The sequence below is a fragment of the Chrysochloris asiatica genome, unplaced genomic scaffold, assembly GCF_000296735.1.
Source record: "Chrysochloris asiatica unplaced genomic scaffold, ChrAsi1.0 scaffold00311, whole genome shotgun sequence".
Classification (NCBI taxonomy): Eukaryota; Metazoa; Chordata; class Mammalia; order Afrosoricida; family Chrysochloridae; genus Chrysochloris; species Chrysochloris asiatica.
The window spans coordinates 1,619,313-1,633,468 of NW_006408829.1; the positions used below are offsets into that span (position 1 = coordinate 1,619,313).

General features: G+C 39.3%; 1 protein-coding gene across 2 annotated transcripts in view; it reads right to left on the reverse strand.

Annotated features, from left to right (window-relative positions):
• PRKG2 (protein kinase, cGMP-dependent, type II) overlaps window positions 1–14,156 on the reverse strand; it is a 188,493-nt gene that overhangs the window by 106,258 nt on the left and 68,079 nt on the right. For both annotated transcript variants that reach the window (XM_006875069.1, XM_006875068.1), the window contains exon 6: window positions 10,095–10,158. In XM_006875069.1, the coding sequence (XP_006875131.1) occupies window positions 10,095–10,158 (64 nt within the window). The remainder of the gene's footprint in view (window positions 1–10,094; window positions 10,159–14,156) is intronic.

A 14,156-nucleotide genomic window follows, 5' to 3' on the forward strand; every position in this document is an offset into this window, starting at 1 on the left:
AACAACAACAACAACAACCTGTTACTCCAAAGGAGCAACTTAGTATCTCAAGAAACAAAAGGTAAATTAAGCTGTCTTCTTACGCTTCTTTGTAATTTTATTTTGTCTCAAATTCACAGAACTTAAATAGATCTCTTAATCATCTATAAGACAGAAATATACTTCATTTTTAAAGGTACAATTAACAAAATTGCTTTTCTTTAAAACTTGCAAACCAATTGCAAACTAGATTACTTTTGTGTCTATTTTATTTTTCATTTACTCTTGAGGTGTTTGTTTGAGGAAAGACAACTGATCTAGATTCAAATCCATGTTTTTCCACTTTCTAATTGAACATCACAATTATGAATTTCACCTCCAATCAATTCATAAAATTCAAATAAGAGTACTGACCTTCAAAGAGTTAAAGATTAGTATTCATTTTCTATTGCTGCCTTAATAAATTTTCACAAAATTTGTTGTTTACATCAACACCCGTTTTTTTTTTTTCTCTCAGAGTTTCTTTAGGCCAAAATCCAGACACCGTGTGGATCAGCTAAGTGTCTCTGCTTACATATTCTCAAGGCTGAAATCAAGTATCCTCAAGACTGAGTTCCTTTTGGAGGCTCTGGAAGAAATTCACTTCCAAGCTCATTCAGCTAATTGGCAGAATTCACTTTCTTACAGTTGTGAGATAAAACTTCTGTTTTGTTATTGAATGTCAGAGTTCACCCTTAGTAAGCACCTAGAGACCTCTCTTTGTCCTTTGAACATAACAGTGAATCAAATTATTCTCACATTTAGAATCTCTTCAACTTCTATTTTTTGCTGCTTCTCCTCTGATGGGAGCCAGAATTTTTTTCTGTTTTTAATGGGTTCACGTAATTATATTCAGCTTACCTAGATAATCCAGGATAACTTCCCTATTTTCAAGTCTCTAAGCAGTCCTGGTGTGGCACTGTAAGTTAAGTACTGGGCTGCTAACTGCAAGGTTGGCAGTTCAAACCCATCAGTCAATCCTTGGAAGCCCTATATCCAGTCTTTATGAGTCAGAATCAACTCAAAGGCACTTAACAGCAACAACCTTAATTAGACACTTTGTATAGTACTGCAGAATAAGCATTGGACTGGTAAATGCAAGGTTAGTAGTTCAAATTTAAAAGTAGCTCTGTGGGAGAAATATGAGGCTTTCTGCCCCAGTAAAGATTTACTTCTGGTGTGCTGCTATGGGTTAATGCACTGGACAACAATGTTAGTTTGAACCACAAGGTCGGTGGTTCAAGCATACCAGCCTCTCCTTGGAAACCATAAACAGGGTCGCTATGGGTCGGAACCAACTTGATGGCACTTAACAACAACAACAACAAAGATTTAAACAACAAAGATTTACAGCCTCATAAACCCAATACAGGGTCGCTATGAGTTGAAATGTTCTCCACAGCACACCATATCCACCAATAACAACTTTAATTAGAGCCAAACTGGTAACTGCAGATTTGGCAGTTCAAATCCAACAGTGGCACTTGGAAATCCTATATTGGGTTGCTATAAGTTGGAACTGACATGACAGCACACTACAACAACAATGACGTTAATTTGGTGTTCTGGTATGGAACTGTAGAATAATCATTGGACTAGTTACGGCAAGGTTCCTGTTATTAAGTGCCATTAAGTCGGTTCAGATTCATAGCGACCCTGTATAGGGTTATGAGGAGTGACTGGTTAGTTTGAACCTCAGATCTTGTAGTTCAAACTGACTTTGAGATCGTGTGCTAATCCTACAGCACCACATCTAGGCAGTTCAAATCCAACTGTCACACTAGTAAACACTCTACAGGGTCGCTATGAGTTGGAACTGACTTGACAGCAACAATCACCTTAATTAAGAGTCCTTGTGTGGTACTGTAGCATAAACGCTGGACTGCTACCTGCAACGTTGGTGGTTCAAATCCCTCAGCTGCTCCTTGGAAGTCCTCTACAGGAACACTATGAGTCAGAACTGACTTGACAACATTTAGTAATAATAACCCCTTAATTAAGGACCAAGAGGTTGGCAGTTCAAAGCTACCAGGTACTCCATGTGCAAAAGATGTGGCAATCTGTTTCTGTTTAAATGCATAGCCTTTAAAAACTTAGGGGACATTTCTACTCTATACAGCCTCTGAAACTCTATGCAGACAGGGTCACTATGAGTGGGCACCGACTCCACGGCATATAACCATGACACCACCACCACTGTAGGATTTCTATAAGGATCAATTTGATCGCACCATTATAATGGTGTGACCTAGTGGGATCTTGGAAGCACCATGTTGAATGGTTGTATGCAATCATCTGTGATCATACTTCCATGAGAATAAGAGACACATTTCTATTTTATTTGGACAATAATATATTGGGTATGTGGTCTTTTTGTATCCACAGTTTATTTACTCCAACTCTTTTTATTCTTTCTCACTTTAGCTTTATCACAACCAAACAGGCTGTTCAGTCTACTCTGACTCATGGCCACACTATATGTTGCAGAAAAGAACTGCACTCCATAAGGTTTTCTTGGTTGTGACCTTTTTGAAGCAGACTGCTGGGTTTTCTCTAAGGCATCACTGAGTAAGTCCCAGCCACCAATCTTTCGGTTAGTAAACATCTATGTCAAACTCGGACTCCTCCTGTTGCCACATGCAAGCATGATTTTACAGTTTAAGTGCCTCTGCCCTTTGGAGGTTAAATCAATGACCAAGCTTGCACAGCCCAGATATCTTCATTATGTATCTAATAATGCTTAATTCTTTTTACTAACACTGGTGGTTATCATGTGGAGATTACTGCTTAAGACACTCCACTCTTCACACCCTCATGTTCCCTTCTCTATCTCAATGCCCAAATGGAGCAAAAGGGAAATGGAAAATTTCTGAACTGTTATTAGGTGGCTCTTCAGTTATTATAAAGTCTTTGATGTGGGTAGAGGCATAATTTGAAATCCTGTCAACCAGTTATGATAAAAGGGAGGCAAACTTGGAAAGGGACACTGAGAAAGACCTCTGTTGTTGCTTAAGGGGCGACCTTCCTAGTGGTATTTTCCCAAGAGATGATTCTTTGTCACCCAAAACCATGGAAGGAAGATAAATAATACCTCCCAGTGTGTTGACAGTAACTTTGTAGATCAGCAAAGGCTGTGGAACTACGTCAGACCAAAAGTATATAGTAGTAAGTACTGGCTTACTGGTATTAGGCTGTTGGGGAGTGCAACCAGTCTAGTCACAGTGGTTACTGTAACCCAAAAGAGAAATGCCAAAAGTGTGGTTATTGTCTTTATGGTCACATTACAAAGGGGTCGCTTAGATGGCTCCATAGAACCACCGACCTTATACTGCAATGATTTCTAAGCATTTTGATTCTGACCTCCAGTAAGAAATACACAGCAAACACACATGAACATGCACAAATATAGGCATTTACACAAAAGTGGAAAATATGTTTTAAAACAATACTTATACCTAACACTCTAATTTTGAAGAAATTAATGTTCCTCTAACTTGATTTCATGAAGAAAGCAAAAAGTCATTGAGAAGACAAGAAAGAAGGAAAAGGCCAAACTGGATGTCAGCAAAGATACTGAAACTTGCTCTCCAGCATAGAGATGCTAAAACAAATGGAAGAAATGAGGAGGTCCAAGAGCTGAACAGAAAATTTCAAAGATCAGCTCAAGAAGATAGCCAAATATTACAAAAAAGGTACAAAGATCTGGAATCAGAAAGCTAAAAAGGAAAAACATGCTCAGAATTTCTCAAGCTGGGGGAACTGAAGAAAAAATTCAAGCCTCGGCTTTCATTACTGAAAGATTCTCTGGACAAATTATTGTATGATACAGAAAGCATCAAGAGAAGATGGAAGGAATACAGAGAGTCACTGTACCAAAAGTAAACGGTTAATGTTCAACCATTTCAAGAGGTAGCACATGATCAAGAACCAATGATACTGAAGGAGAAGTCCAAGGGGCATTGAAGGAATTGGCAAAGAACAAGGCACCAGGAACTGACAGAATAATAATTGAAATCTTTCAAGAAAGTGAGGCAGCACAGGAGGCACTCACTCATCTCTGCCAAGAAATTTGGAAGACAACTATCTGGCCGACTCATTGGAAGAAATCCATATTTGTGCACATTCCAAAGAGAGGTGACCCAACAGAATGCGGAAATCATAGGACAAAATCATTGATATACCATGCGAGTAAAGTTTTGCTAAAGGTAATACAGAAATGGCTACGACCATACATTGACGGAGAACTTCCAGAGGTTCAAGCTAGATTCAGAAGAGGCAATGGAACCAGGGATATCATTGCTGTTGTCCGATGGATCTTGGCTGAAAGCAGAGAATATCAGAAAGATGTTTACCTGTGCTTTATTGACTACGCAAAGGCTTTAGACTATGTGGACCATGACAAGCTATGGACAATGTTGCAAAGTGTGAGTACTCCGTAACACTTAATTGTGCTCCTGAGGAATCCATAACTGGACCAAGAAGCAGTTGTTCGAAAGGAACATGGGAATATTGAATGGTTTAAAATTTAAAAAGATGTGCAACAAGGTTGTATTCTTTCACCATACTTATTCAACCTGTTTGCTGAGCAAATAATCTGAGAAGCTGGGTTATATGAAGAGGAACATGCCAACAGGATTGGAGGAAGACTCATTAACAACCTGCGACATGCAGATGATACAATCTTGATTGCTGAAAGTGAAGAGGACTTAAAACATTTACTGATGAAGATTAAAGAGCACAGCCTTCGGTATGGATTACATCTCAATGTAAACAAAACAAAAATCCTCACCACTGGTCCAATAAACAAAATTCTTATCAACAGAGAAAAGATTGAAGTTGTCAAGAACTTCATTCTTCTTGGATCGACTATCAACACTCACGGAAGCAACAGTCAAGAAATCAAACGACGTATTACATTAGGCAAATCTGTTGCACAAGACCTTTTTAAAGTGTTCAAGAGCAAAGATGTCAGTTTGAGGATTAAGGTGCACCTGAACCAAGCCATAGTATTTTCAATAACCTCATAAGAATGTGAGATCTGGACAGTGAATAAGGAAGACCATAGAAGAATTGATGCTTTTGAGTTATGGTGTTGGAGGAGAATATTGAAAGTGCCATGAGCTGCCAAAAGAACCAACAGATCTGTTTTGGAAGAAGTGCATCCAGAGTGCTCCTTAGAGGCCAATATGGCCAAACTTCGTCTCTCCTATTTCAAACATATCATCAGGAAGGACCAGTCACTGGAGAAGGATATCATGTTTGGTAAGGTGGAGGGTCAGAGAAAAAGAGGAAGACCCCTAACGAGATGGATTAGGCAAGTAGCAGCATCAATGGACTCAAGTGTGGCAACAAATGGGAGGCTGGCCCAGGATCGGGCAGTGTTTCGTTCTGTTGTGCATAAGGTCACTATGGGTTGGTACCGACTTGATGGCACCTAACAACAACAAAAACAGCTTGATTTCATAGAGTTATGATCCAAGTCTGAGAAAGCCATTTTAAAAGATATATAGAACCACTAAGAGTAGTCACTTAATGTTGGACTGGAAGAAAAAAAGAAGAAAGCCAATACTAAAGTAGACTGAGAGGTAGAGGTCAGAAGAAAATGATACAACTGGGAAACAAACAAGAAAGATGGAAGTGTTTTATAAAGGAAATGTTCATTTTACGACAATCAGATACAGACCAAAATGCGAGAGAACTCAATTTCCTGAGAATAGAATATATAAGACCAGAAGAAAATCCAAGGAGGTTTTGAAGGTAAGGAGGGAAAAACAAAACAAAAACCAAGGCTAAGATTTCCATAGTCTTTAATATATAGCTAGCAGTATGGATGACATAGCATTAATGATATACACCACACACACACATTTCTATGTATCATGTGATTGTGTTCCTAGTTTTATTGCTTTAAAAAATGTTTATAGTTATTTTGGTTTGTACCAGTTAGTTTTTGTTTTCCAAACTATCAAGTTTAAATGTTGTAATGTTCAAAGGTTTTGGTTTTGTTTTTGTTTTTCCTTAAATGTTTTATTGTGAATTATGTGATAGTTTACATGGGAGAACATTAGTTTTACATTCATTCTATCATATATCATCTCATTCCCATGGTTACAATCCCCTCCATGCATCATCAACCAACCAAAGGGAATACCCTGCAATCCTTCCCCTGTACCCCCCAGGTCTTCAGCACACAGTTGCTCTCCCTCTCTGGATCTAAAGTCAAATGTTTTTTTAAAAAATATAATTTTAAGCAACACACTTGGATCAGGTGTATCCTATCAACTATTCAGACATAATTTAGAACTGGCGTGATTTTTATTTCCAAGGAACCAGATCTTACATGTTGTTGTTGTTAAGTGCCGTAGAGTCGGTTCTGACCCATAGCAACCCTGTACAGAGTTTCTGAGGCTGTAAATCTTTACGGGAGCAGAAAGCCTCATCTTTCTCCTGTGCAGCGGCTGGGGTAGTTTCAAACTGCTGACCTTAAGGTTAGCTGCCCGGTTTGTAACCACCACACTACCAGAGCTCCTTGCTGAATGAGGTTTGTTGGTTATGTGCCGTGGAGTCGGTTCAGACTCATAGCGACCCTGTACAGGGGTTCCAAGGCTGTAAATCTTTACGGGAGCAGAAAGCCTCATCGTTCTCCCACAGAGCAGCTGGTAGTTTTGAACTGCTGACCTTAAGTTTTGCAGCGTGACTTGCAACCACTACGCTACCAGAGCTCCTTTTAGATCTTTCATAAGAGACTATAAATCTTTGCGGGAGCAGAAAGCCTCATCTTTCTCCCTTGAGTCAGGTGTGTAGAATTCTACAATATAAACATTGAAACAGTCTATATTGATGTAGCTCCCTATAATATCCACCCCTTTTTATCTTGTAAATGAGACACATTTAAGTGGAAGTTGTTAGTGACAGAGCTTTAATCTTTAGACTTTGGAGTAGTAATTTCATACAACATCTGGCAGGCCTACTGTAACTGGTCCATAAACTGTGGCAAAATTAACAATTATCTCAACTTTTTCATGACTGTGCATATAATAGTTAAAATGAGGAAAACAGTGGCTTATAAAAGTGACAGTAGGAACCAGAAATGAAGACAAGTCATTTGTAAACTGATTAAAAATGGTAACATCCCACATGAAGAGGCAGACTGTGACAAACTCTGAATATATGTATTCTATTCATAATTTTGCAGGGGCTGTCAGACTTTAGACTTCGTAGCTAGTGCTTAAATGCTCAACTGATAGCTGAAAGGTTTACAGTTCAAACCCATCAGCTGCTTCTTGAGAGAACAATGTGGCATTGATTTGATGGTAAGGATTTATTTTGGGAGTTTGATCTGTCAGACATTAATGAGCATATGAACTGCATAGTTAAAATTTCATAATGTGAATTTATGAGCCCCTAGCCCAGTTTTTTTGGAGTCCTGGTGTGGCGCTGTGGATTAATGCGCCAGACTGCAAGGTTAGTGGTTCAAGCTCACCAGCTGCTCTTCGGAAACCCTATACAGGGTCGCTATGGGTTGGAACCTACTCGATGGCACTTCACAACAACAACAACAACCCAGTTTCTCATTCAGTTAGCATAGGGTGGGGCCTGGGAATCTGCCTTTGAACAAACACCACAGGTGATCTGAATCAGATAAAGGACATTCCATACTACTCTACTGCACCCTTCCCATCCCCACTGCACCTCAGCTTAATGAAAAATGGTATGTCAGAGTCACAGGGCAGAGAGCCATAGGGTCAAATGCCAGAGCTCTGTAACAAAGAGCTAAGTGACTTTACAATCAATCACACTGTTTGTAATTCAGAAAGGCATAGTCAAACTCCAAGCTTCCTGGATTGATCTCCTTGCGTGGGAATGGAGATTCCTTCCACCCCTGCCTTACACTTGACATCACTGCCAGATGCATTAGTCATATTACCATTCTCATTATCTTTAATAGATACACTGTATTCTGAGTCTGTATCATGCCGCATGATTCTCAATAGTTCATTTGTAAAGTATACCAGTGAGCATGTGGGTAGTAATCCCACTCTCATTTTTCCATCAGTATATAAAAAGAAGCTTAAAGGCAAAGTCTGTATCTAGAACTGGGCGTTTACCTAAAGCAAAAAATGCTATTGGAACACTTCACCAATAGGGCTATTTGGTTTAGGAGTGTAACAGTCTAGTCTTAAAAGACACATCAGATCAACTGCTTGGTGATGGGAAATTCTGACTCCCTCTACCTGCAACCCCAGAAACACAACAGCAAAAATCTCCCAAATCAACTCCTCAGCATGACAGAGTCAGCCTGTTTTTCTCAAAGATTATGGATGCAGTTTGTGGGAGAGCTGGTCCAGTTTGTGGGAGCGGGCATGTGCTCAGTCATAGCGCCCATGCATTAGTGATTGACTGTTGTCAAGACCGGCTGACAGGTCATTAGTCCAATCTCTGCTGGTAAGTTATGTGCTCTTCTTGGTGCTAAATGGATCCCATTACTCCCTTGTTAATCACTTTCGCATTTGAGAATTTTCACACATTACAGAAGCACATTTGCTTGCCAGGTTATGAATAAAGGAGCCTTTATAAATTGTGCTGCTGTCTGCAAATGTTGAGATATAATAAAGACATTCTCAGGTGTTTTTTAAAAGATGAGACTTTCAAATTCAAATTGTGTGTTAATTAGCACTGGGTTTAAGCCCCTATCTATATATTCTACAGCTATTGCCTGTGGCTGCTATAAACATGTCTAATTTACCATTCATTTTTAATGATACAAAATTTTTAATATCTACTGTCAGCATGGAATTCCCCTCTAGTGAATCTGAACTATCAGTATTATATTAAAAACAGATTTCCTCAGTTAACAAAAAATATATAGAGCCTCTCCAGTTTAAAAATTTAAAAAAACAAAAAAGATACAGAAAATTAGGATGAATTATTAATTTGTAACATCTGTGATTGGGTTATGTTACATTGGGGCAGATCCCAAGAGATACAGGGCAAGCAGCCCTCTAGAAAATGACTTCATATCTGAAACCCCTGGGGACACAAGGCCAGGAACTGTGTCATCATGGCCTGTCCTTGATAAACTTCTGGATGAGTTCCATGAATTGTAAATGGAAACATTACTGGTGTAATTTACACTAAAGGAAGAAATAGGCTGTGCTTCTTTCTCAACAGATATTAGTTTACATCGTATGTTGAAATTGACAGAGACATGAATCTGTCAACAATCAGGTTGGCAGGGGGTATTTTTGTGGTTGTGTAATTTTGTTTTCCTCCCACTGTGAACAGCTTTTTGGAAAGCTTAAAGTCTAGCTGAGAGTTCTTTATTACTATTTCTCACCTACTTTACGTTTTGTAAAAGCCATTTTGGTTTCAACAAAATTGACACTCCCGAAAAGAGTTAGAGCGGTAAATTGCTTTGAAATTTTGTCTCCAAGACCTGAAGAGGTTTGCATATAATGCATATAATTAGAATCTAAGGCGCCTGTCATAAAAGCATTATTCACAAAAAGACTTGATTAGTCTTGGACTCCAACCAACCATCTGGGTAATGCCTAAAATGAGTTTTTGAACACATTCCAATATACAGTTTCCCTTGGATGTTAAAATAGGTAAAGTACTTGTTAAATGCAGTTTTAGTTTAAAATGTATTTCATGACCCAAAGTGTAAATGGTTCATAGGCTGATTCAGAGGCTTGTCATCAAAAACACCTTTGTCTCTACTCTAATTTCTTAATTATGCTCCACTAACTACTAGCTGCTATGAAAACTCTGTAAGGAATTGCAGTGTTAACTGTAGAAGATCAAATGACTACAGTAGGTTAGTTCTGTAAAATGTACTAAAAATATTAAAGTTTCACTTTACACATGCAAATTCCGTATCTTTTTATACATTTCAAGAAGAGTTCCTAAATCCATTCTAAATTCAATGTGACTTGGTCTTAAGTTCTTACAATATCAAAAGGTTTCTTGACCTCTGTAGACTGGTGATAGAAGATCTTTTTCATATTCTTTTGCAGTGCTAATAACCTGACTAGATAGCAATGAAAGAAATCTATTTTTCCTTTAAAATTGCTTACCACTTCCAAGCAGTCAATGATCTTGGTTAATTTATCCTCTGGTAAATTCTTCAGCAAGGATACACTTCAAAATGAAATAGAAACTTTTATTTAATTATCTCCATAAATTAAATGATATTCTACTAATGTGTATAGATTTCAAATCTTTACATGCATCTAAAAAATACAGTATACATGTAGAACTTTCATTGTTCCAAAGCAAACCTGCAAATATAAATAAATGAATTTGAATACATATATATAGTCTCAGTGTAATGCTTTAGGATAAGCACTGGACTGCATATCGTAAAGTTAGCCTTTAAAACCTATCTCATACAGGGGTGTTATGAGTCAGAACTGACTCAACAGCATGTAACAACAACAATAACAATATATATAGTTGTTGTTGTTAACAACTTTAAGTAGGTTCCAATTCATAGACACCCTGTATAGGGGTTCAGCGGCTTTTTAAAGTCTTTGTGGAGCAAAGACTCTCATCTTTCTCCCATAAAGAGGCTGGTGGCTCAAACCATGGACTTATGGTTTACATTTCAGTGCTTATCATGTATATATATATGTGTGTGTGTGTGTGTGTGTGTGTGTGTGTATACTGTTGTTGTTAAGGGCCATTGAGTTCCAACTGATAGTGACCCTGTATAAGGTTTCTGAGGAGCAGATGGTGAGTTTGAACTGCAGACCTTGTGTTTCAAAGTGACCTTTCCATCAAGTGCATAATCCTGCAGTGCTACACCAGGATTCTCTCTCAATATATGTGTATACATGTTGTTAAGTGCTGTTGAGTCAAGTTGGTTCCAACTCATAGTGACCCTACATAGGGTTTCTGAGGAGCCGCTGGTGGGTTTGAACTGCTGACCCTGTGGTTTACAGTCCAGTGCTGATCCTACAGGGCCACACCAGGAATACTCTATACATATATCACCAAAACAAACCCATTACTCAGTAGTCAATTCTGACTCAGGGCAACTCACATGTTACAGAGTAGAACTGAGCTTCACAGGGTTTTCAAGGCTGTACTTATTACAAAAGCAAATCACCAGACCATTCTCCAGGGTCCCACTGGGTGGCTTAGAATCACCAATTTTTTTGTTAGTAGTCAAATGCAAACAATATGTGCCACCAACACACATATACGTATATATTGCTGTTAAGTGCCATGGAGTCAGTACTGACTCATAGCGACCTGTATAGGGTTTCAGAGGCTATAATTCTTTATGGAAAATATTGCAAAGTATGAGTATTCCAGAACACTTAATTGTACTCATGTGGAATCTGTACCTGGACCAAGAAGCAGTTGTTTGAACAGAACATGGGAACACTGAATGTTTTAAAATTAAGAAAAGTATGCAACAAGCTTATATTCATTCACCATACTTATTCAATCTGTATGCTGAGCAAATAATACGAGAAGCTGGGTCCTATGAAGAAAACCTGGCATTAGGATTGGAGGAAGACTCATTAACAACCTGTGATATGGAAATGATACAACCTTGCCTGCTGAAAGTGAAGAGGACTTAAAACATTTACTGACGAAAATCAAAGAGCACAGCCTTCTGTATGGATTACATCTCAATGTCAAGAAAACAAAAATCCTCACCACTGGACCAATAAACAACATTCTTATCAATGAAGAAAAGATTAAAGTTGTCAAGGACTTCATTCTTCTTGGATCAACTATCAACACTCACCAAAGCAGCAGTCAAGAGGTCAGATGACATATTGCATTAGGCAAATCTGCTGCATAGGAACTTTTTTAAGTATTGAAGACCAAAGATGTCAGCTTAAGGGCTAAGGTGCGCCTGACCCAAGCCATGGTATTTTCAATAACCTCATATGCATGCAAAAGCTGGACAGTGAATAAGGAAGATCGTAGAAGAATTGATGCCTTTGAGTTGTGGTGTTGGAGGAGAATACTAAAAGTGCCATGGACTGCCAAAGAACCAATAGATCTGTTTTGGAAGAAGTGCAGCCAGAGTACTCCTTAGAAGCCAAGATGGCCAAACTTCATCTCTCATACTTTGGACATATTGTCAGGAGGGAACAGTCACTGGAGAAGGATATCATGTTTGGTTAGATGGAGGGTGAGAGAAAAAGAGGAAGACCCCCAACGAGATAGATTGGCCAGGTGGCAGCATAGATGGCGTCAAGTGTGGCAACAGTAGTGAGGTTGGCCCAGGATCGGACATTGTTTCGTTCTGCTGTGCATAAGGTCGCTATGAGTCAGTGCTGACTCGTGGGCACCTAACAACAACAACAATTCTTTGTGGGAGCAAAGTCTCATCTTTTGCCCATAGAGTGATTCGAACTTCTGACATTGTAGTTCACACTCCAGTGATTATCCTTCAGAGCCACCGTGTATGTGTGTGCATGACTTTCTCTTCTTTAAGAAGCTCTGGGGGTACAGTGGATTAAGCATGGGACTGCTAACAAAAAGTCAGCAGTTTGCAAAACTAACTGCTTCATAGTAGGAAGATCAGACAGTCTCAGAAAACCTATGGAGTAGTCTAGTCAGTCCTATGTTGTTGTTGTTGTTAAGTGCCATCGAGTCGGGTCCGACCCATAGCGACCCTGTACAGGGTTTCCGAGGGTGTAAATCTTTACGGGAGTAGAAAGCCTCATCTTTCTCCCGCGGAGCGGCTGGTAGTTTCGAACCGCTGACCTTAAGGTTCGCAGCCCGATTCGTAACCACTACGCTACCAGAGCTCAGTCAGTCCTATAGGGTCTCTATAATTCAGGACTAACATCCATCACAAACAAATAAAAACAGCAAAACCCAAGAAAGGAAAAAAACAAAAATAAATATTATCTATTTAGAAAAAATATATACAATGTACAGTTTTGTTTGTCTTCAAAATGAACGACAGCCCAAAATATGTTGTTTTCCACATCAAGGAAAGTGGTAGGGTCCCCTCAGGGCAAACCCCTTTCCAAGACTTAGACTCAATGGGAATACAGCAATGAATCTGAGAGCTAAACCCTACAAAGTTCAATAGACTCCTATGAACCAGGGTGGAGACCTGGTTGACCAGCAGTGTGGCAAGACCTGGAGACCCAGAGTCAGTGAAAGCCACAGAGAACTAGAGAGGAGAGTGAAGCATCCAGCTGATAAGAAGATAGCGCATATGCATAAGAACACCCACACTTGTAGATAATGCCCACTTGATCTGGCTTTAATGACTGGATGATCAGAGCTTAACTAGAAGAAGAAAGAAACGGAAAAAAAAAGAATAATCTGATACAATTTGAAGAACTTGACCTACACCTATGAATGCAGTAGCTCAAAAGAGGGAACAAATCTTTACATCGAGGATCATTCCCACCCCCTCCATATACAGAGTAGACAGGGATGGGCAACTTGGACATTAGCTACCCAAAATGGGGCGGGGGGACTTCAAAGGCAAGAAGTGACTGGCTTACAAGCTTTCAAGAGGGAGTCTAGATCCAGAGGGCTCAGAGGAAGGTAGAATCTCCACTGAGTAGTATACAATTGTCTGAGCAGGGCTGATGAAAGGAGATGTGGATAGGTCTCTTGTGATGCAATAGTGAATGATTGTTATCAGGACTGATTGTGAGGGTTGGAAATGTAAAGGTATATGTTTTGTAGCAAAAAGGGGAGTGATTGACTTTTCAGTCTAGGAGCAGAAGTCCCTGGGACCATCAAGGTAGAAAAGCAGAGAGTGGGACCCTACCCAGAGAAGCAGTGACACCAGATATGGAAGCAGAGAAGATGACGTGGAGAGAGAGAGTGGCTGGGGACTTTAGACACAGAAAGGGAGAGGGGCTGTGTGATGATGACCGGGGGACAGGCTTGCAGGGTATATATACCCTTTGGTTGGTTGATGATGCATGGAGGGGACTTTAATCATGGCAATGAAACGATATACGATAGGATGAATGTAAAGCTAATGTTCTCCCATGTAACTATCACATAATTCACAATAAAACATTGAAGGAAAAAAAGCTAAAGTGGATAGAGAGAAATAGTGTAAACTGATGGTACATGGAGGGGATTATAATAATTGTAATGAAACAAGGTGTATGATTTGTTGAATGCAAAACTGATGA